This window comes from Nerophis ophidion, linkage group LG05 (genome assembly GCF_033978795.1).
Source record: "Nerophis ophidion isolate RoL-2023_Sa linkage group LG05, RoL_Noph_v1.0, whole genome shotgun sequence".
In the NCBI taxonomy this organism is placed as follows: domain Eukaryota; kingdom Metazoa; phylum Chordata; class Actinopteri; order Syngnathiformes; family Syngnathidae; genus Nerophis; species Nerophis ophidion.
Window position 1 is genome coordinate 43,484,011 of NC_084615.1, and position 15,751 is coordinate 43,499,761.

At 43.2% G+C, this 15,751-nt stretch overlaps 1 protein-coding gene and 1 long non-coding RNA gene across 6 annotated transcripts in view; one reads left to right on the forward strand and one right to left on the reverse strand.

Moving 5' to 3' along the window:
- Window positions 1-8,779, reverse strand: part of LOC133553143 (uncharacterized) — a 183,733-nt gene extending 174,954 nt beyond the window's left edge. The window contains exons 1-2 of one of the 5 annotated variants that reach the window (XR_009806860.1): window positions 7,786-8,779; window positions 5,541-5,640 (exon numbers count right to left, since the gene is read on the reverse strand). This is a non-coding gene — a long non-coding RNA (uncharacterized LOC133553143). The remainder of the gene's footprint in view (window positions 1-5,540; window positions 5,641-7,785) is intronic. The other 4 variants (XR_009806862.1, XR_009806864.1, XR_009806863.1 and 1 more) reach the window with 4 other exon arrangements.
- Window positions 7,381-15,175, forward strand: gzf1 (GDNF-inducible zinc finger protein 1). Its single transcript, XM_061901012.1, has 7 exons — window positions 7,381-8,673; window positions 8,744-8,927; window positions 8,995-9,158; window positions 12,457-12,551; window positions 12,619-12,786; window positions 12,856-13,013; window positions 13,078-15,175. Exons 1-7 carry the CDS (start codon window positions 7,757-7,759, stop codon window positions 13,684-13,686), a joined length of 2,295 nt encoding a protein of 764 aa, XP_061756996.1. The 5' UTR covers window positions 7,381-7,756; the 3' UTR covers window positions 13,687-15,175.
- The last annotated feature ends 576 nt before the right edge of the window (window positions 15,176-15,751 follow it).

Sequence of the window (15,751 nt, forward strand, 5' to 3'; positions counted from 1 at the left end):
TCAGGCAAGAATGGGAAATAATTCCACCTGAAAAGCTTAAAAAATTGTGTTAAAAATGCCCCTGTGCCAACTTTTTTGTAATGTGTTGCTGCCATTAAATTCTAAGTTCATGAACATTTGCAAAAAAAAAAAATAAGTTTCTCAATTCGAGCATTAAGCATCTTGTCTTTGAAATCTATTCAATTGAATTGAAGTTGAAAAGGATTTGCAAACCCCTGTATTCTGTTTTTATTTATGATTTACACAACGTGCCAACTTCACTGGTTTTGAGTTTTGTAAATTATAATAATAACTAGGGCTGCGAATCTTTGGGTGTCCCACGATTCGATTCAAAATTGATTCTTGGGTTCAGGATTCGATTCAAAATCGATTTTTTTTTTTTTTTCCCAATTCAACACGATTCTCGATCCAAAAACGATTTTTTTCCCGATTTAAAAGCATTCTCTATTCATTCAATACATAGGATTTTAGCAGGATCTACCTCATTCTGCTGACATGCAAGCGGAGTAGTATATTTTTGTAAAAAGCTTTTATAATTGTAAAGGACAATGTTTTATCAACTGACTGCAATAATGTAAAATTTGTTTTAACTATTAAACGAACCAAAAATATGACTTATTTTAGCTTGGTGAAAATATTGGACACAGTGTGTTGTCAAGCTTATGAGATGCGATGCATGTCTAATGATCATGTCAATGGGGGATTTTTAATCACTGCTATGCTGAAATTATAACTAATATTGATACTGTTGTTGATAATATTAATTTTTGTTTCACTACTTTTGGTTTGTTCTGTGTCGTGTATGTGTCTTCTCTCAATTGCTCTGTTTATTGCAGTTCTGAGTGTTGCTGGGTGAGGTTTGGTTTTGGAATTGCATCGCATCGTTATGGTATTGCTGTGTATTGTTTTGTTGGATTGATTTAAAAAAAAAAAAAAAATCTATTTTTTCAAAATGGGAATCGATTCCGGATCGCACGTGAGAATCGCAATTCAAATTTGAATCGATTTTTCCCACACACCTATTATTAACTGCATCAACTCCTCTCCGGAGCTGCCACTTTATTGTGGAAGAGGAGTTTGAGTGTCCCAATGATCCTGGGAACTATGTTGTCAGGTGGGCTCGATGCCCCCTGGTAAGGTCTACCACGACAAACAGGTGAGGGACCAGACAAAGGAGTTCGAAAACCTCTATGAAAAGACGAACGCAACAGTCATCCAGAAAAAAGATCACTGCTGGCGATTATGTTTGGTGTCCCTGCTTGTTGTTTTGATCGCAGTTAAATTGTACAAAACCCGTAAAAGACATGACTTAAAAACTTTGTACAACATGGGCTACGAAACAAGACGATAAATGTTGTTGCAGATCCAGTAAAGTTAATTCATTCGAATATGTACCCGAGTGGTGTTTTGTTATTGGACTTTTCTGCCTGCCACAGATTATCCATAACAAACACAAAGTTTAAACAAAGGTGTCCATGTGTGCACTTGGCACCAAGACACTCTAGATCGCAGTTCGATTATCAACTTTGTGGTTGTGTCATTGGATTTGCGGTCTCATGTTTAGGACACTCGAGTCAAGAGAGGCGTGTTGCTTTCATTGATCACCAACTGGCGGTGAGTTGGCTCTGATTGATGCCGTCAGACCTGGCAGGCCCGAACGCATTGTAAGGGTCTGCTGGGAACGTCTAGCAGAGTCTCCCATCAGAGAGTTTCAATTCCCCCCTCCGAAAAAATACTGAACATTGCACGAAGGAGGCACTGGATATCGAGTCTGGGTGGACCATGACCGTTTCTCTATTGTCGAGGTGGCCAATAGAAGCTGGACATAATGTGGTTGGAGCCTGTCATGGCTGTAATCCCAAAACCCGCTAGTGTCGGTGAGGAATGCCGTCAAGGTGAGGAAGGAGTCCTGTCGGGTCCTTTTGACTCGTGGGACTCCGGGAGAAGCGGACAGATACCGACAGCCCAAACGATCACAGAGGCAGTGGAGTTCAGGGAAGCCATAGAAAATGACTTCCTGGTGGCTTCTGAGTGGTTCTGGAACACCATCCGCCACCTAAGGAGCGGGAAGGAGTCCACCGTCAACACCGTGTATGGTGGGGATGCTGTGCTGCTAAACTCCACTGGGGATGTTGTGGATAGTGGGAAAGAATACTTCGAAGACCTCCTTGATCCCACCTAAATGTCTTTCTATGAGGAACCAGTGCCCGAGTAATCTGTGGTGGAATCTTATTTCTGGGGCTGAGGTAGAAATAAAATTCTGCAGCGGCAGGGCCATGGGGGTAAATGAGATCCGCCCATAGTTCCTTAAAGGGGAACATTATCACAATTTCAAAAGGGTTAAAACCGATAAAAATCAGTTCCCAGTGGCTTGTTGTATTTTTTGAAGTTTTTTTCAAAATTTTACCGGTCCCGGAATACCCCTAAATAAAGCTTTAAAGTGCCTTATTTTCGCTATCTTCGAAACCACTATCCATTTCCCTGTAACGTCATACAGGGCTGCCAATACAAACAACATGGCGGTTACCACAGCTAGATATAGCGACATTAGCTTGGATTCAGACTCGGATTTCAGCAGCTTAAGCGAATCAACAGATTACGCATGTATTGAAACAGATGGTCGGAGTATGGAGGCAGATAGTGAAAACGAAATTGAAGAAGAAACTGAATCTATTGAGCGAATAGCTATTGACGCTATCCGTCCATAGCGTGGGTGTACCTAATGAAGTGGCCCATAGCATGGCTGCCTTATTAGCATCGCCGGTAAAATGTGCAGACCAAACGATCAGGACTTTCGCATCTTGTGACACTGGAGCAACTTAAATCCGTCGATTGGTAAGTGTTTGTTTAGCATTAAATGTGGGTATCTAGTTTCAAATGTACATACAGCTAGCGTAAATAGCATGTTAGCATCGATTAGCATAGCATATTAGCATCGATTAGCTGGCAGTCATGCCGTGACCAAATATGTCTGATTAGCACATAAGTCAACAACATCAACAAAACTCACCTTTGTGATTTAGTTGACTTAATCATTGCAAATGCATCTGCAGGTTATCCATACATCTCTGTGCCATGTCTGTCTTAGCATCGCCGTTCAAATGTGAAGACACTTTGGTACATTCAATGGGGGTCTGGTGGCAGACACTTTTGCATCTTCGGGCCAGTAGTGCAACTTGAATCCCTCCCTGTTAGTGTTGTTACACCCTCCGACAACACACCGACGAGGCATGATGTCTCCAACGTTCCAAAAAATAGTAGAAAAAACGGAAAATAACAGAGCTGGGACCCGGTGTTTGTAATGTGAAAATGAATATGGCGGGTGTGTTACCTCGGTGACGTCACGTTCTGACGTCATCGCTAAAAGACTGATAAACAGAAAGGCGTTTAATTTGCCAAAATTCACCCATTTAGAGTTCGGAAATCGGTTAAAAAAATACATGGTCTTTTTTCTGTATATTGACGCTTGCATAGGTTTGGTGATAATGTTCCCCTTTAAGGCTCTGGATACTTTGGGCTGTCTTACTTGACAAGACTCTGCAACATTGCGTGGACATCGGGGGCAGTGCCTCTGGATTGGCAGATCGGCCAGTCTACATGTGCTGTGTGGACTTTGTGATAGCAAAATTACTTGTACTCGTTTTAATTGATGATGTTCTTTGAACGGGTCGCCAAAAGTTGTTTATTGGGCTCAGGAATGTGACACTTAGCAAGAGATCTATTATCTGATTAAGCTCTGTCTCCTGTGTCTTTGATGTAACATGTGGACTATAGTTGACGTGGGCATGTGTTTTCCCTCTTCCTTACCCCCAACAGAGCTAAATTGTTCCCCTTTCCTGAGTGACTCCCCTCCTCTGGGCAAACGACACCCTCTCCCCTTCACAGGACTTTGGGTATTCATTCCACTGGTGTACTGTATGCAAATGAGCATGGAGTGTGGGACTTCTGAGAATGTATAATTGTCATGTCAAATTCTAAAAGGAGTTAGAACAAGCTGGAACGAACGTGTCGTTCTGGTTTGGTCTCGCTTTGCAAAGCTTGTTATTATTTGTTTGTTACTTTAATAAATCATTTTAAAGCTATTTGTCAATAAAGGATCGTCTTTAAGAAATTTCCACGTCAACTTCAACTGTGTCCCTCGGGAATTCCTGCCGGAGTGTTCAGAGAGTATGGGATATCGGACCATCATGATCTGTTTCCTGTATGACCGGTGTCAGAGCTTGGCCTGCATTGCCGGCCAAAAGTCTGACCCGTTTTTGATGACGATTGGACTGCGCCAGGGCTGCCCTTTGTCACCGGTTCTATTCAAAACTAATGGACAGAATATCTCGGCGCAGTGGCTGCAGGATTAGGCATCTGCTTTTTGCAGAAGATGTGGTCTTGGGGCCCATCAACTTCACCATGTTCCTCACCATGTTTGGAGAAAAGCTCAACGGCACAGACTGTTGAGCGGCACAGACACAGCTTCAACTGGCCAGGACCTTCAGCTTTCACTTGACCTGTTCGCAGCCGAGTGTAAAGTAATTGAGATGAGTATCCGCACCGAGTGGATCGTGAGATCGACAAGCAATTTGGTGCGGTGTCTGCAGTGATGGGGTCCCTGTATCAATCTGTCGCGGTGAAGAAAAGGCTGTTTACTGGTCAATCTACATTCCTAGTCTCACCTATGATCATGAGCTTTGGTTTATGACCGAGAGGGTACAAGCGGCCGAAATGAGTTTCTTACATTGGGTGGCAGGGCTCTCCTTTACAGATAGGGTGAGAAGCTTGTTCATTTGGAAGTCTCTCAGACTAAAGCAGCTACTCCTCCACGTTGAGAGGAGCTAGCTAAGGTAGTTCGGGCAGATGGTCTGGATGCCCTCCGAACGCCTCTCTGGGGAGTTGTTTAGGATATGTCGGACGGGTGTAAGGCGACGGGCAACACCAAGTACATGATAGGGGGACTATGTCTTCCAGCTGGCCTGAGAACACCTCGGGATCCCCCGGGAGGAGCTGGACGAAGTGACTGCGGAGAGGGATGTCTTGGCTTCTCTACTCTGGCGGCTGCCCACGCGACCCAACCTCGGATAAGTGGAAGAAGATGGATGGATGGATGAAATTGTATCAATTGTTTTAGTATTTAAAATGAACTACAACTTAAACAGAATAAAGAGTAAAGGTCATGGGTTCATTTCCCGGGCTCAGGGTCTTTCTGTGTGGAGTTTACATGTTCTCCCCATGACTGGATGGGTTCCGCTATGGGTACTCTGACTTTCACCCACCTCTAAAGACCTGCACCTGAGGATAGGCTGATTGGCAACACTAAATGGGCCCTAGTGTGTGAATGTTAATGTTGTCTATCTGTGTTGGCCCTGTGAAGAGGTGGCCGCTTGTCCAGGGTGTACGCTACCTTGGGCCCAAGAGCAGCTGGGATAGGCTTCAGGCCCCCTGCGACCCGGAGAGGGACAAGCGGTAGAAAATGGCTCGATGGGTGGCATTAGAGTGCATCACCATAAAAGCAAACAATTATGCATAAGTAACAAAACTATTGTGTCACTCACCTACTGTTGTAAGTCAGCTGGTGGATTATGTGACCTCTTCCACTTCCTGTTCTGCCTTCGAACTGTTTCAACAAACATTTGGTGACCCCAGGCAAGTCTACTGTAGGGTAAAAAACAGATTCAGAGACACATTTAAGCAGAACAACCTGCAGTAATCTCAGCCATGCATGTACCACGCCTGCTAGTTTACGCATGTTGCCAGACGAGTGATGACGTCTCACTATATGCTGGGAATGTTTCATACGTCACAGTGCTTTGCAAAAGAAGAGGGAGCATAACAAAAGGCAATTTCAATGAGGAGACAAACATTTGTGTAATTGCATACAGTTTACAGAAAAGAAGAAGCTATTATCGGTATTTGCGTCATCTTATCTCAGTTGTGTCAAAGGTCACACAGACTCACTGCTCATTCATTTCCACATTCCATTTTGCATTGAACTCGTTGTTTTGTCTCATGGCAGTACATTAACACCTACATTATATATTTAGAAATACTGCAGCTGCAGCAGCTTAATACATGCAGACATGTTGATTTCAATCTTTCATATGATTCAGTAGTCAGCTGCTACTGTGTGTGTGCGTGTGTATGCGGCAGCGATACAAACACAATGTTCCCAGTCTAGTGTAGAAAGAACAGTGTGGGAAAAAAAAGCTTTTGGGTCCTGAGTGCAGTATGAGTCACCGGAGCGAGGCAAGGCAGGCAGACTGCAGGCTTTTTGCAGGATTCATTATGATAAATGTACGCTATATGGATTTCTTTGTGTAGGAAAACAGAAACCTTGGCAACGGCAGAACAGCCTGCACTGTGAATCTTCAAATAGCTGCAGCTCAGATGTTTACCAAAAGTCTTAATTTTTCTTAATTTCTGGCGATGATTTTTCACAGGTGTCAGTGTACATGAATGTGGTTTATAACTTGGATTGCAGCATATAAAGTAAGTGTTAAGGCACTTAGTTTGACATATGAGCAGTGTTAGATTTACTAAATGGAAAGAAATGTCAAAAATGACAACCATGCCAAGCTACTGTACACACAAAAGGGATTACATTGGGCATGCAATGGTGTTCATCTGTGCAATGGCGTCACCATGTGGCTAAAATCTTTACAAACGTGATAAAAAAGTGGCGGAATATTTTTGTAAAAGACATTAATTACTTCAATATGGTACGGCAATGAGGCGTTGGAGCATTCAAGAGGTGAAAAGGGCACCTTTGTTCCATACAAATCCGTGAATCGCTTGTTTTTCCATTTGAAACCACCACTAAAAATGAATCACGTTTTAAAGTTCAAGAATTATTATTTTTTTTAAATTTCATTTATATACATTTGTTCATTAAAGCAAGTGTAGGGGGAAATAGAAACCATGCATGCATATACGGTACATTTATTTTTTTAAATCCATTTGATACGCCAAGTTTACCCGCATGTAGTTTGACGTGGATTTGGGCTCACAGGTAACGAAAAGTGGTACAAGACTTGCCAGAATAATGAGCAATACGCACAATGGCAAATGTTGATGCTTTTGAATCATTCGTTTGCTGACATAACTACGTTTAGAAAGCAGTAAAACGAACACCCAAATATGATCTGGGGGGAAAATACGTGTACAAAGTACTTCCGGGTGAATGTTGAATATATACTAGTTACATGCGAGCTAAATGATAAATTCGGAAAATGATGCAAATGTGTTTGTCAATAAAAAGTGGAGAGGTGACGTATTTGTTTTAATTTCCCAGAGTTGTGTCAAATGGAAAAAGCAAAATGAACGAACGATACACGAATTGGTCCACTCAAAAGCACAGATTCAGGACCAGCATCTGTCGCAGTTGACGCGCGCTCTTTAGACAAGAACTGAGCAAGGCTGATCCCAGGTCTGTCGCAGCCGTACCGGAAGTCGGTGCGCAGTTAAAAGCCAAGTGTTGTTTTCCGAAGGTAATTACTTACATAAATTGTCCTGGCTGTCACTTTAGCGACCTTACGGTAAGAAACTCGCTGGCTTAAGCGCTATTGTTCCGACGCCGCCTTTTATTTGCAACATTTGCCGCAATTCTGTTTATAATTTGGCTTAGCTAGCTGGATTTAGGAAACGGCTATGTTAGCTTGTAGCCAGCCCGTCGACAAAAACAAGCTAGCCGTTGATTTTTGACTTAATATAGCTTTCGTGAAAAATTCACGTCAATGCCGACTTTTTAAACGTGTTCGGTGTATTTAGCTGAATGATGGGTACTGGCATGGTCCAGCTCACCTCTACGTCCCACCACGAGCACATGCTGGACTCTCTACACAACCTGAGACTGCAAGGTCTCCTCAGTGACGTCACCGTGCAGGTGGACTACCAAGGAGACGTGCAGGCTTTCCAGGCGCACCAGGTGATCCTCGCCGCCTCCAGCGGGTACTTTAAAAACATATTCCTCTCTCAGGATGGTGGTGCACGGGACAACATCCCGCTTTCCATCATGCAGCCCGGCGACTTTTCCACGTTTTTGGAGTTTGTCTACACTGGCAAAGTGGTAATCACACAGAGCAAAATCGTGGACATAGAAGAAACGGCGAGGCTTTTGGATTGCGAGGAGCTCTTGAAGATCTGCAGCGCCGCTATCAGCGCTGGGCTCCTACAAGAGCCGACCGGTTATGCATCCAACTTGGACCGGGAAGAATCCGCGGCTGCAAAAGCAAGCAGAAAGAAGAAAGGCAAGCTCGCTCCAAAGACCTCTGAGCAGCTTTCCGCAACATCAAATCCCTCGGAAACAGACGGTGAGGAGCAAACACTAGAAGTCAAGAAACTGAAACTTAGGTTGGGCGGCCATGAGGTCCTCCAGAGATCTGTAGAAATAAAGCCAGACGCTGTGAAGGAAGTTGATGAAGTGTCAGAAAACAAGGAGGACTTGGAGGAAGCAGGAGCTCAGACAGAATCTGAAGAGTCGTGGCCTCCCTCGCCCCCTGTAGACACTGTTGACATCGGACCAGATGACGATGTTTCACTGAGTCTGGATGATGGCGAGGAACCCTTGTTATCCACGGGGGAGGAGGACGAGGAGGAAGCCAATGTACGTTCCAAGAGGAAGGCCCAGTTTTTGTGCAACAACTGCCAGCGGACCTTCTTGTACGAGAGATGCTACATGAAGCACGTCAGGTACATGTTCATCTTCTGTCTCTTTCGATGAATGATGTTGCCATCAACTTGTTCCTTTTGTGTTGACCAGCACCTACCACGGGGTCAAAGCGGACCTGGTTTACCGCTGCAAGACCTGCCTGCAGACCTTCTCTAACCGCAGCAACCTGAAGATCCACGAGAAGCACGTCCACAGCACCGAGAGAGAGTTCTCCTGCGACGTCTGCGCGAAAACCTTTAAACGGAAGAAGGATGTGGTCCGCCACCACCAACAGGTCACCTGGCAACAACCGTGTTGCTAATCTGGGTTTTCCTGACACGTCTGTCTCCGTGCCGTTTTAGGTGCACGTCCCCCAGTATCACCAGTGTCCAGACTGCGGCAAATCGCTCAGCTCCAAAGCGTCGCTGGAGCTTCACAAGAAGATACACAGTGGCATTAAGCCCTTCGCTTGCAACGACTGCGGCGCCCGCTTCACCCAGAACTCGGCCCTCAAAATGCACCAAAGGTATTTAGGCCTCTAGTTCGTAGAAACAGGTACTCCCTGGTTAAATTTCAATGATTTTATATACAGTTTGAGTACAATTGTACCTCAACTTTCAAGATCAATCGGTTCTTTGATTTAGCTAGGAACTCAAAACACTTGCATTTGAATTCAGCTCCGCCCATTGGAATTAATTTAAATCTATTTTAATCCGTGTTTAGTCCCCCAAAAAACACCACAAGTCAAACATGTAACATGCCTTTTAAAAAGAAAATCTGTTAGATAAATATTATTTGAAAAACAATACAATAGAAAGTACAGTAGTTGTATGAAATAGTGCAGTAGTTGGAATGTTCCAGCGGACTGACAGAAAGTAACCATGTACTGACAGTAAAATTGCAAATAGGTCAATATTAGTTTGGACAAAATAACATACCGGAAATGATCCAATATGTTACCACATACAGCCAAATTAGGAGCCTTTGTAACTCTTTTTAAAACGATCAAATGATCATTTATATGCCAAATAAGTATATTGTGATTAGACCTGATATTCGACAAGTCAATTAATCGAAAAATAAATGAAAATGAACAATAAGCAGAATCAATAACCGCCATATGCATACTTTGTTACGGATTGCAAGAGCAGTCCGTTTTTTGCATCTGTTTCAGCAGGTGATTGTACTACATGCACACAAACGGTTATAATGATCACCGCCTTAAAACTCCTGACGATTAGTATTACCGTATTAAAATGATCGAAAAACTGTGATTAATAACCGCACTTTGACAAAATTGTGAAATGACTTGCATCAGCTTGCCATTATAATTTATAAAATAATGATTTTTATTCAAGTGCAGACATGTATTTTCAATAATTGCATATTTAAAAGTTTACATTCCAATTACGATGTTAAAACATGAGAAATACAAATTTACTGCATTTGTAAAGGTATATTTGTTTTATTATTTGGCCAATTTAGTGTTGCCAATCAACCTATCCCCAGGTGCATGTCTTTGGAAGTGGGAGGAAGGCCCTAGTGTGTGAATGTGAGTGTGAATGTTGTCTGTCTATCTGTGTTGGCCCTGCGATGAGGTGGCGACTTGTCCAGGGTGTACCCCGCCTTCCGCCCGATTGAAGCTGAGATAGGCGCCAGCGGCCCCCGCGACCCCACAAGGGAATAAGCGGTAGAAAATGGATGGATGGATGTATTATCATTACATCAGTGGTTAATTTGGTCTCAAAATAATGTTGACAATAATATTGGTTATCGGCAAAAATTTGTAGATCAATATCTTCGAGCAAAATTGTGACATATACCGTTATCACAAGAGACTGCAATATATATCGCAATATAGATTATAAATATATAATCTATATATGTATTGACTGTTGCTAATGGTTCGCAATGGTTGGTAACACGAAGTTATTACAATCCCTAAGTTTTGGGGCTGATCTTAAGGGGTTCACTGTGGCCTTCACTATGTCAGCTAGCTGTGGGAATGTTCATAACTCAAATGTATGCTCATAACATGCAGCCTAACAAAAATCAAACAAGTCACAAGTTGAGGTACCACTGTGCTTCAATATTTGAATCATCAGATTTCTAGTTGGAAAAACCCCCCTAAAATGTAAGTTCATTTTGAAAGATACGAGAATATAGCAGTGATTGAGTGGAGCGGCTCTTATAATCAACATACTTTTAACTGTTGGTGTTACACAGGGTTCATTACTAAGCCCCATTTTTAACTGTTGGTGTTCCACAGGGTTCATTACTAAGCCCCATTAGACTGTGTAGGAGTGACTAAGTACGGTCTTTCAACGTATTTGTTTAATCTGGAGCCAGAAGAAGTTTATAGAGAACACGATGCGTAAACTTAAAATCAAAAATGTTTATTCCCTATCCGATACATTTCTAATACAATTTGTCTGAGGGCTATTTGTCCCTTGTAGCATTCAACACGGCCACTTACACAGGGCTTTTCGGACGCGCCCTTCCCCCTTGCGCTCTTACAATATATATCAAAATGTATGAATATGCAATGAGGTGGCTTCTTGCAGGTGTGGACTATTCCTCTGCTTTCTTCTCCCTGGACTACAACTTCATATCTGGTGTTGTCCTTCAGACCTCGGCAAAGAAGCCGTAAACGGTGGCAAGAATGTGGGAGATAAGAGTGTATGTACGTAGGCATGAACTTGCACCCAGTTCCAACTGGACCTTTAGAACATATGATTAGTTGCACGGCTTATTCTAAGCATATCTATTTTAAACATTTCTTAATTACTTAATCCTTCATTATCTTAATTATATCCCAACTAGTGGTGTAACGGTACATGTATTTGTATTGAACCGTTTCTGTACGGGGTGTACCGAACGAGTTTCTAAGCTAAAGTCTTAACAATCTGCTTTGCCTCTTCTGCCTCTGTCTCAGCACCCAGCATTGTCCCACCCACACAACCATCTGATTGGTTACATATATAGCGGTAACAGCCAATCAGCAGTGCGTATTCAGAGCAGTAACAGCCAATCAGCAGTGCGTATTCAGAGCGGTAACAGCCAATCAGCAGTGTGTATTCAGAGCGCATGAAGTAAATGCTTCAGCATCGAGCAGATAGGTGTGTAGCAGGTGAGCATAAGGCAGCATACTCCCCCCAAATGATAATAAACACCTCCCAGTCAACTACTACTAACATCACTATGAGCCCGTTGATCTTCTAGAAACTTAAACTGCAGCTCAGCTCGCTCGCGGTTTGGCTTGAGGTGAAGGCTAATTAGCTTTTAGCGTAACTTTAGCTCATTTTGTAGTGTGTGTGTGCGCGTGCGTGTGCGTGTGTTTTACGGACAGTAAAGCTTTGAATGGCAGGGTCCTTGCTATCACATGTTGATAAAAATATAGCATTTACATAAGAAAAATCAACTACAGGCTTCCCAAATGCTGTAATAAATTAAGCAAGATGAGTTGACTCGAAACTGTTTAATGTTGCACTTTTTATATGTAGAATTAAAGTTTTGTCATTTTATTTAATCTGAGCAACAATTTCAGGCTGTTTGTTGATTAACGTGGGCAGAATTATTATAGTGTTCCCAATGTTAAAAGGATAAAGCCATTGTTTACAAATTTGGTAAATAACCCAAAAAATTATATTTTGTTGTTTTCTTACTGTACCGAAAATGAACCAAACGATGACCTCTATACCGAGGTACGTACTGAACCAACATTTTTGTGTACCGTTACACCCCCAATCCCAACAGGTTCAATGTTGAGAAATAACACGTAATGTCATTTGTTTGGTTCCAGCTAAATGTGTCACTGTGTTTAGGATCCACACAGGAGAGAAGCCATTTTACTGCGATAAGTGCAACGCCCGCTTCTCCCAGAAAAGCATGCTGGTCTATCATAAGCGCTCCCACACTGGTAAGAAAAGTATGTATGTTATCTTCTGCTCGTCCTATGTAGTATAACGTTTTGTCCCCTTTAAAAGGAGAGAGACCTTTCATGTGCGAGGCCTGCGGTAAGAGTTTTGCCTCCAAAGAATACCTGAGGAACCACTCAAACATCCACACGGGCACCAAGCCTTTCAAGTGCGATGAGTGCGGCCGCGGCTTTGCCCAGAGGAACTCCCTGCGTCAGCATTTAACGATACACACAGGTAACGGCCCTCTAGGAAGATGCCACAATACCGATACGCTTGAGAGCATTTTTGATGTTTTCCCGTCAGGCGAGCGCCCCTACGCCTGCAAGTATTGCAGCAAGCAGTTCACGCAGCTCAACGCCCTGCAGAGGCACCAGCGCATTCACACCGGCGAGAAGCCTTACATGTGCGGAATGTGCAGCCGCACCTTCTCCGACAAGTCCACGCTGCGCAGGCACACGGCGGTGAGTACCAGAGCAGACACTTGATCAGAGTTCAATATCAACCCCCAATCTCTCCAACCTTCAGACTCATGACTCCAGCGCTCCGTGGAAGAACTACCTTGTGGTTCTGGAGGGCAATGTGGAGGAGAAAAAGCCTAAAGTTCCAAGTGAGGCGCCCACTCAGGAGAAAAAGACACCAGCTAAAAGAGTCCATGCCAAAGCACGTAAAACCAACGCCGAGGCCGCGGTAGTGGCCGAGCCGGTCGCCATGCCAACTGAGTGGGAGGGAAACGGGGCCCTCGCCCTGCTCGGCCAACAAGCCCACCTAAACGGGATCACCGTCATCCACACCGAGATGCCGTCCGGGACTCAGTTACAGTCCGTGGTGACACCAGACAACGCAGAAGCCCGGGACATTGCCTTGGATGGGTTGGCCGTTCCCGTTTCATTTGCGATACACGCGGCACGCACCTTCCATGCCCCAATACCCGAGTCCACTTCTTCAGAGACCTCAATGTCGTCCGTCTTAGAAACGGCCGTCTCCCAGACCATCTTGGCTCCTGTGTGCGACGCCACAGCTGAGGAACAAGTGTTGCACCCAAACATTCATACCGTGACCGTGTCGGACAAGATGTCCGCGCAAAGGACATCGAACCAACCTTTGGAGCACATAAAAGTAGATGCAAATTCCTAGAAAAATACTGCAAAAATATCTGTTTTTGTGTCCGTTGTGGTGTTTGCTGCGTTGTCATCATTCAGACTGGATAGTAAACATATTAGCTATTTAACTGGACAAATGTAAAAGGGTATTTAAACATATTTAAATACACTTAAATAAAACTGACATGACATGGGTGACGGTGTGGCTCCATTGTTAGAGCGGCCGTGACAGCAACCTGAAGTTTCCTGGTTCAATCACCGGTCTCTGCCATCCTAGTCATTTCTTTTGTCCTTGAGCAAGACACTTCACCCTAACTACTGATGGGTCGTGGGCCTTGCATGGCAGCTCCCACCATCAGTGTGTGAATGTGGAAATAGTGTCAAAGCGCTTTTGAGTACCTTGAAGGTAGAAAAGCACTAAACACATTTACAATTTAAAAGACAAAGGGCCTGATTTACTGCACTAAATAAAATAGTGTGTACTATGAGTGGGCGTCTAGCATGTGATCGACTAAGACTGAGTGTGCAATTGACAAGTGCTGCAGACCGCCTTATTTAATTGAGATTTTTGCGTGCATATGGAGACACCAGTGGCACACATCTATAATCTGAAACACCTTTTCTTAATTGCAATCTAGTCAAAAGAAACATATACACACTAACACTTAATTCTGTGCACAAGGCTCTGGATTGCATCACCAGCATATTTATGAGTCAGGGATGACTCAAACACAAGAAAATGCGCATTGAAAGATTTGGATGTAAAATATTTCCTAAATGAAACACAAAAACGTAAAAAAAAATGCCAGCTGACACCAGAACTCATCAATTGAATTAATTTTAATTAGCCCCTCCAGTCATTTCGCAGCCAAAAATTATTGAAGGAAATTGCTGAATAAACCATATGCCTAATATTTTTTATTTCTGAACATTCAGAATGTTGACGGATACACGTAGGATGGAGGATTTCAATGCTCTTGTCTGGGCAGCGCGAGCACTGATCATGCAGACACGTGTGGCACTGTCACTTTGCACGTCCTACTGACATGTGCTTAATAAAAAGCAAAATAGTGCTCGCAAAACAGTGATGAGTGTTGATAAATCACATTGCTCGTGCTAAATAATTATATTTGCATCTTCTCCCAGTATTGTTGCCGTTTTGATGATCAGCATATAATTTGAATACTAAAGAAGGCAAAGACAAAATTGATTACACGTCTTATTCTAAATGCACTTGGCAAAAAAATAGTAGATCAACTTTGCGTGCGCAGGCAGGTTTGCACATGTTTTAGAACACGTAAATCTTTAGTAAATCAGACCCAAAGCTTAACATTTACTCTCAAGTGAGAACATTGTCTCTGATGATGAATACTCATTTCTTTAGGGTCATTTTTGTACAAGAAAATCTACACGTTATTAAATAATTATGCTATATTTTATTATTGGAATCCTATTTGAGGAGGTTATCAATGGTTACATGGAGATACAATATGTATGTAATAAAATGAGGAAAGCTACTGTGATGATGTTGCCATGGTGACCCAATGATGGTACAGTCTGTCTGATTGCCAAAGTTTGCCTCGGTTTTCATATACAGTTTTGGTTTCGGTACGGCCAAATATTGTGTGCAAAAACTAGTTTCCCTGCCCGCATATACTTCTATCCATTTTCTTCCACTTATCCAGGTCTGGGTCTGGAGGACCGCAGTCTTATTTGGGCAGTGGTGTCCAAACTACAGCCCACAGGACAAGTGCGGCCCACCTGTGATTTCAGTTTGGCCCCCCGAGTTGTCACGAGTTTAATTGGGAATCTGGCCTGCATTTGACCAACAGCTACATTGTAAATATTTGAAAGCTTAATTGCTGCAACGTTTGCCGCCAGCTTGTGAACAATGTGAGTATATCTGGTCAATGACCATGAATTCAAATTGCCAATGTACACACCACAGCATTTACTTATTTGACCCAATCCACAGAACCTTTCTCACTCATGGGGCCGAGCTGTCCAATCACTATAAATCAGGGGTCTCAACTCAATTTACCCGAGGGCTACAAGACGTAGGATCTGGGTGAGGCTAGGCCGCAAGAAAAGATTTCTTA

What these genes read in the sequence shown, in the direction of transcription:
- gzf1 (XM_061901012.1), top strand. Translation starts at nt 7,757, where the DNA reads ATGATGGGTACTGGCATGGTCCAGCTCACCTCTACGTCCCACCACGAG. An exon ending in TGGTCCGCCACCACCAACAG is followed by an intron (nt 8,928 to 8,994) that starts GTCACCTGGCAA and finishes GTGCCGTTTTAG; the next exon opens with GTGCACGTCCCCCAGTATCA. An exon ending in GCCCTCAAAATGCACCAAAG is followed by an intron (nt 9,159 to 12,456) that starts GTATTTAGGCCT and finishes CACTGTGTTTAG; the next exon opens with GATCCACACAGGAGAGAAGC.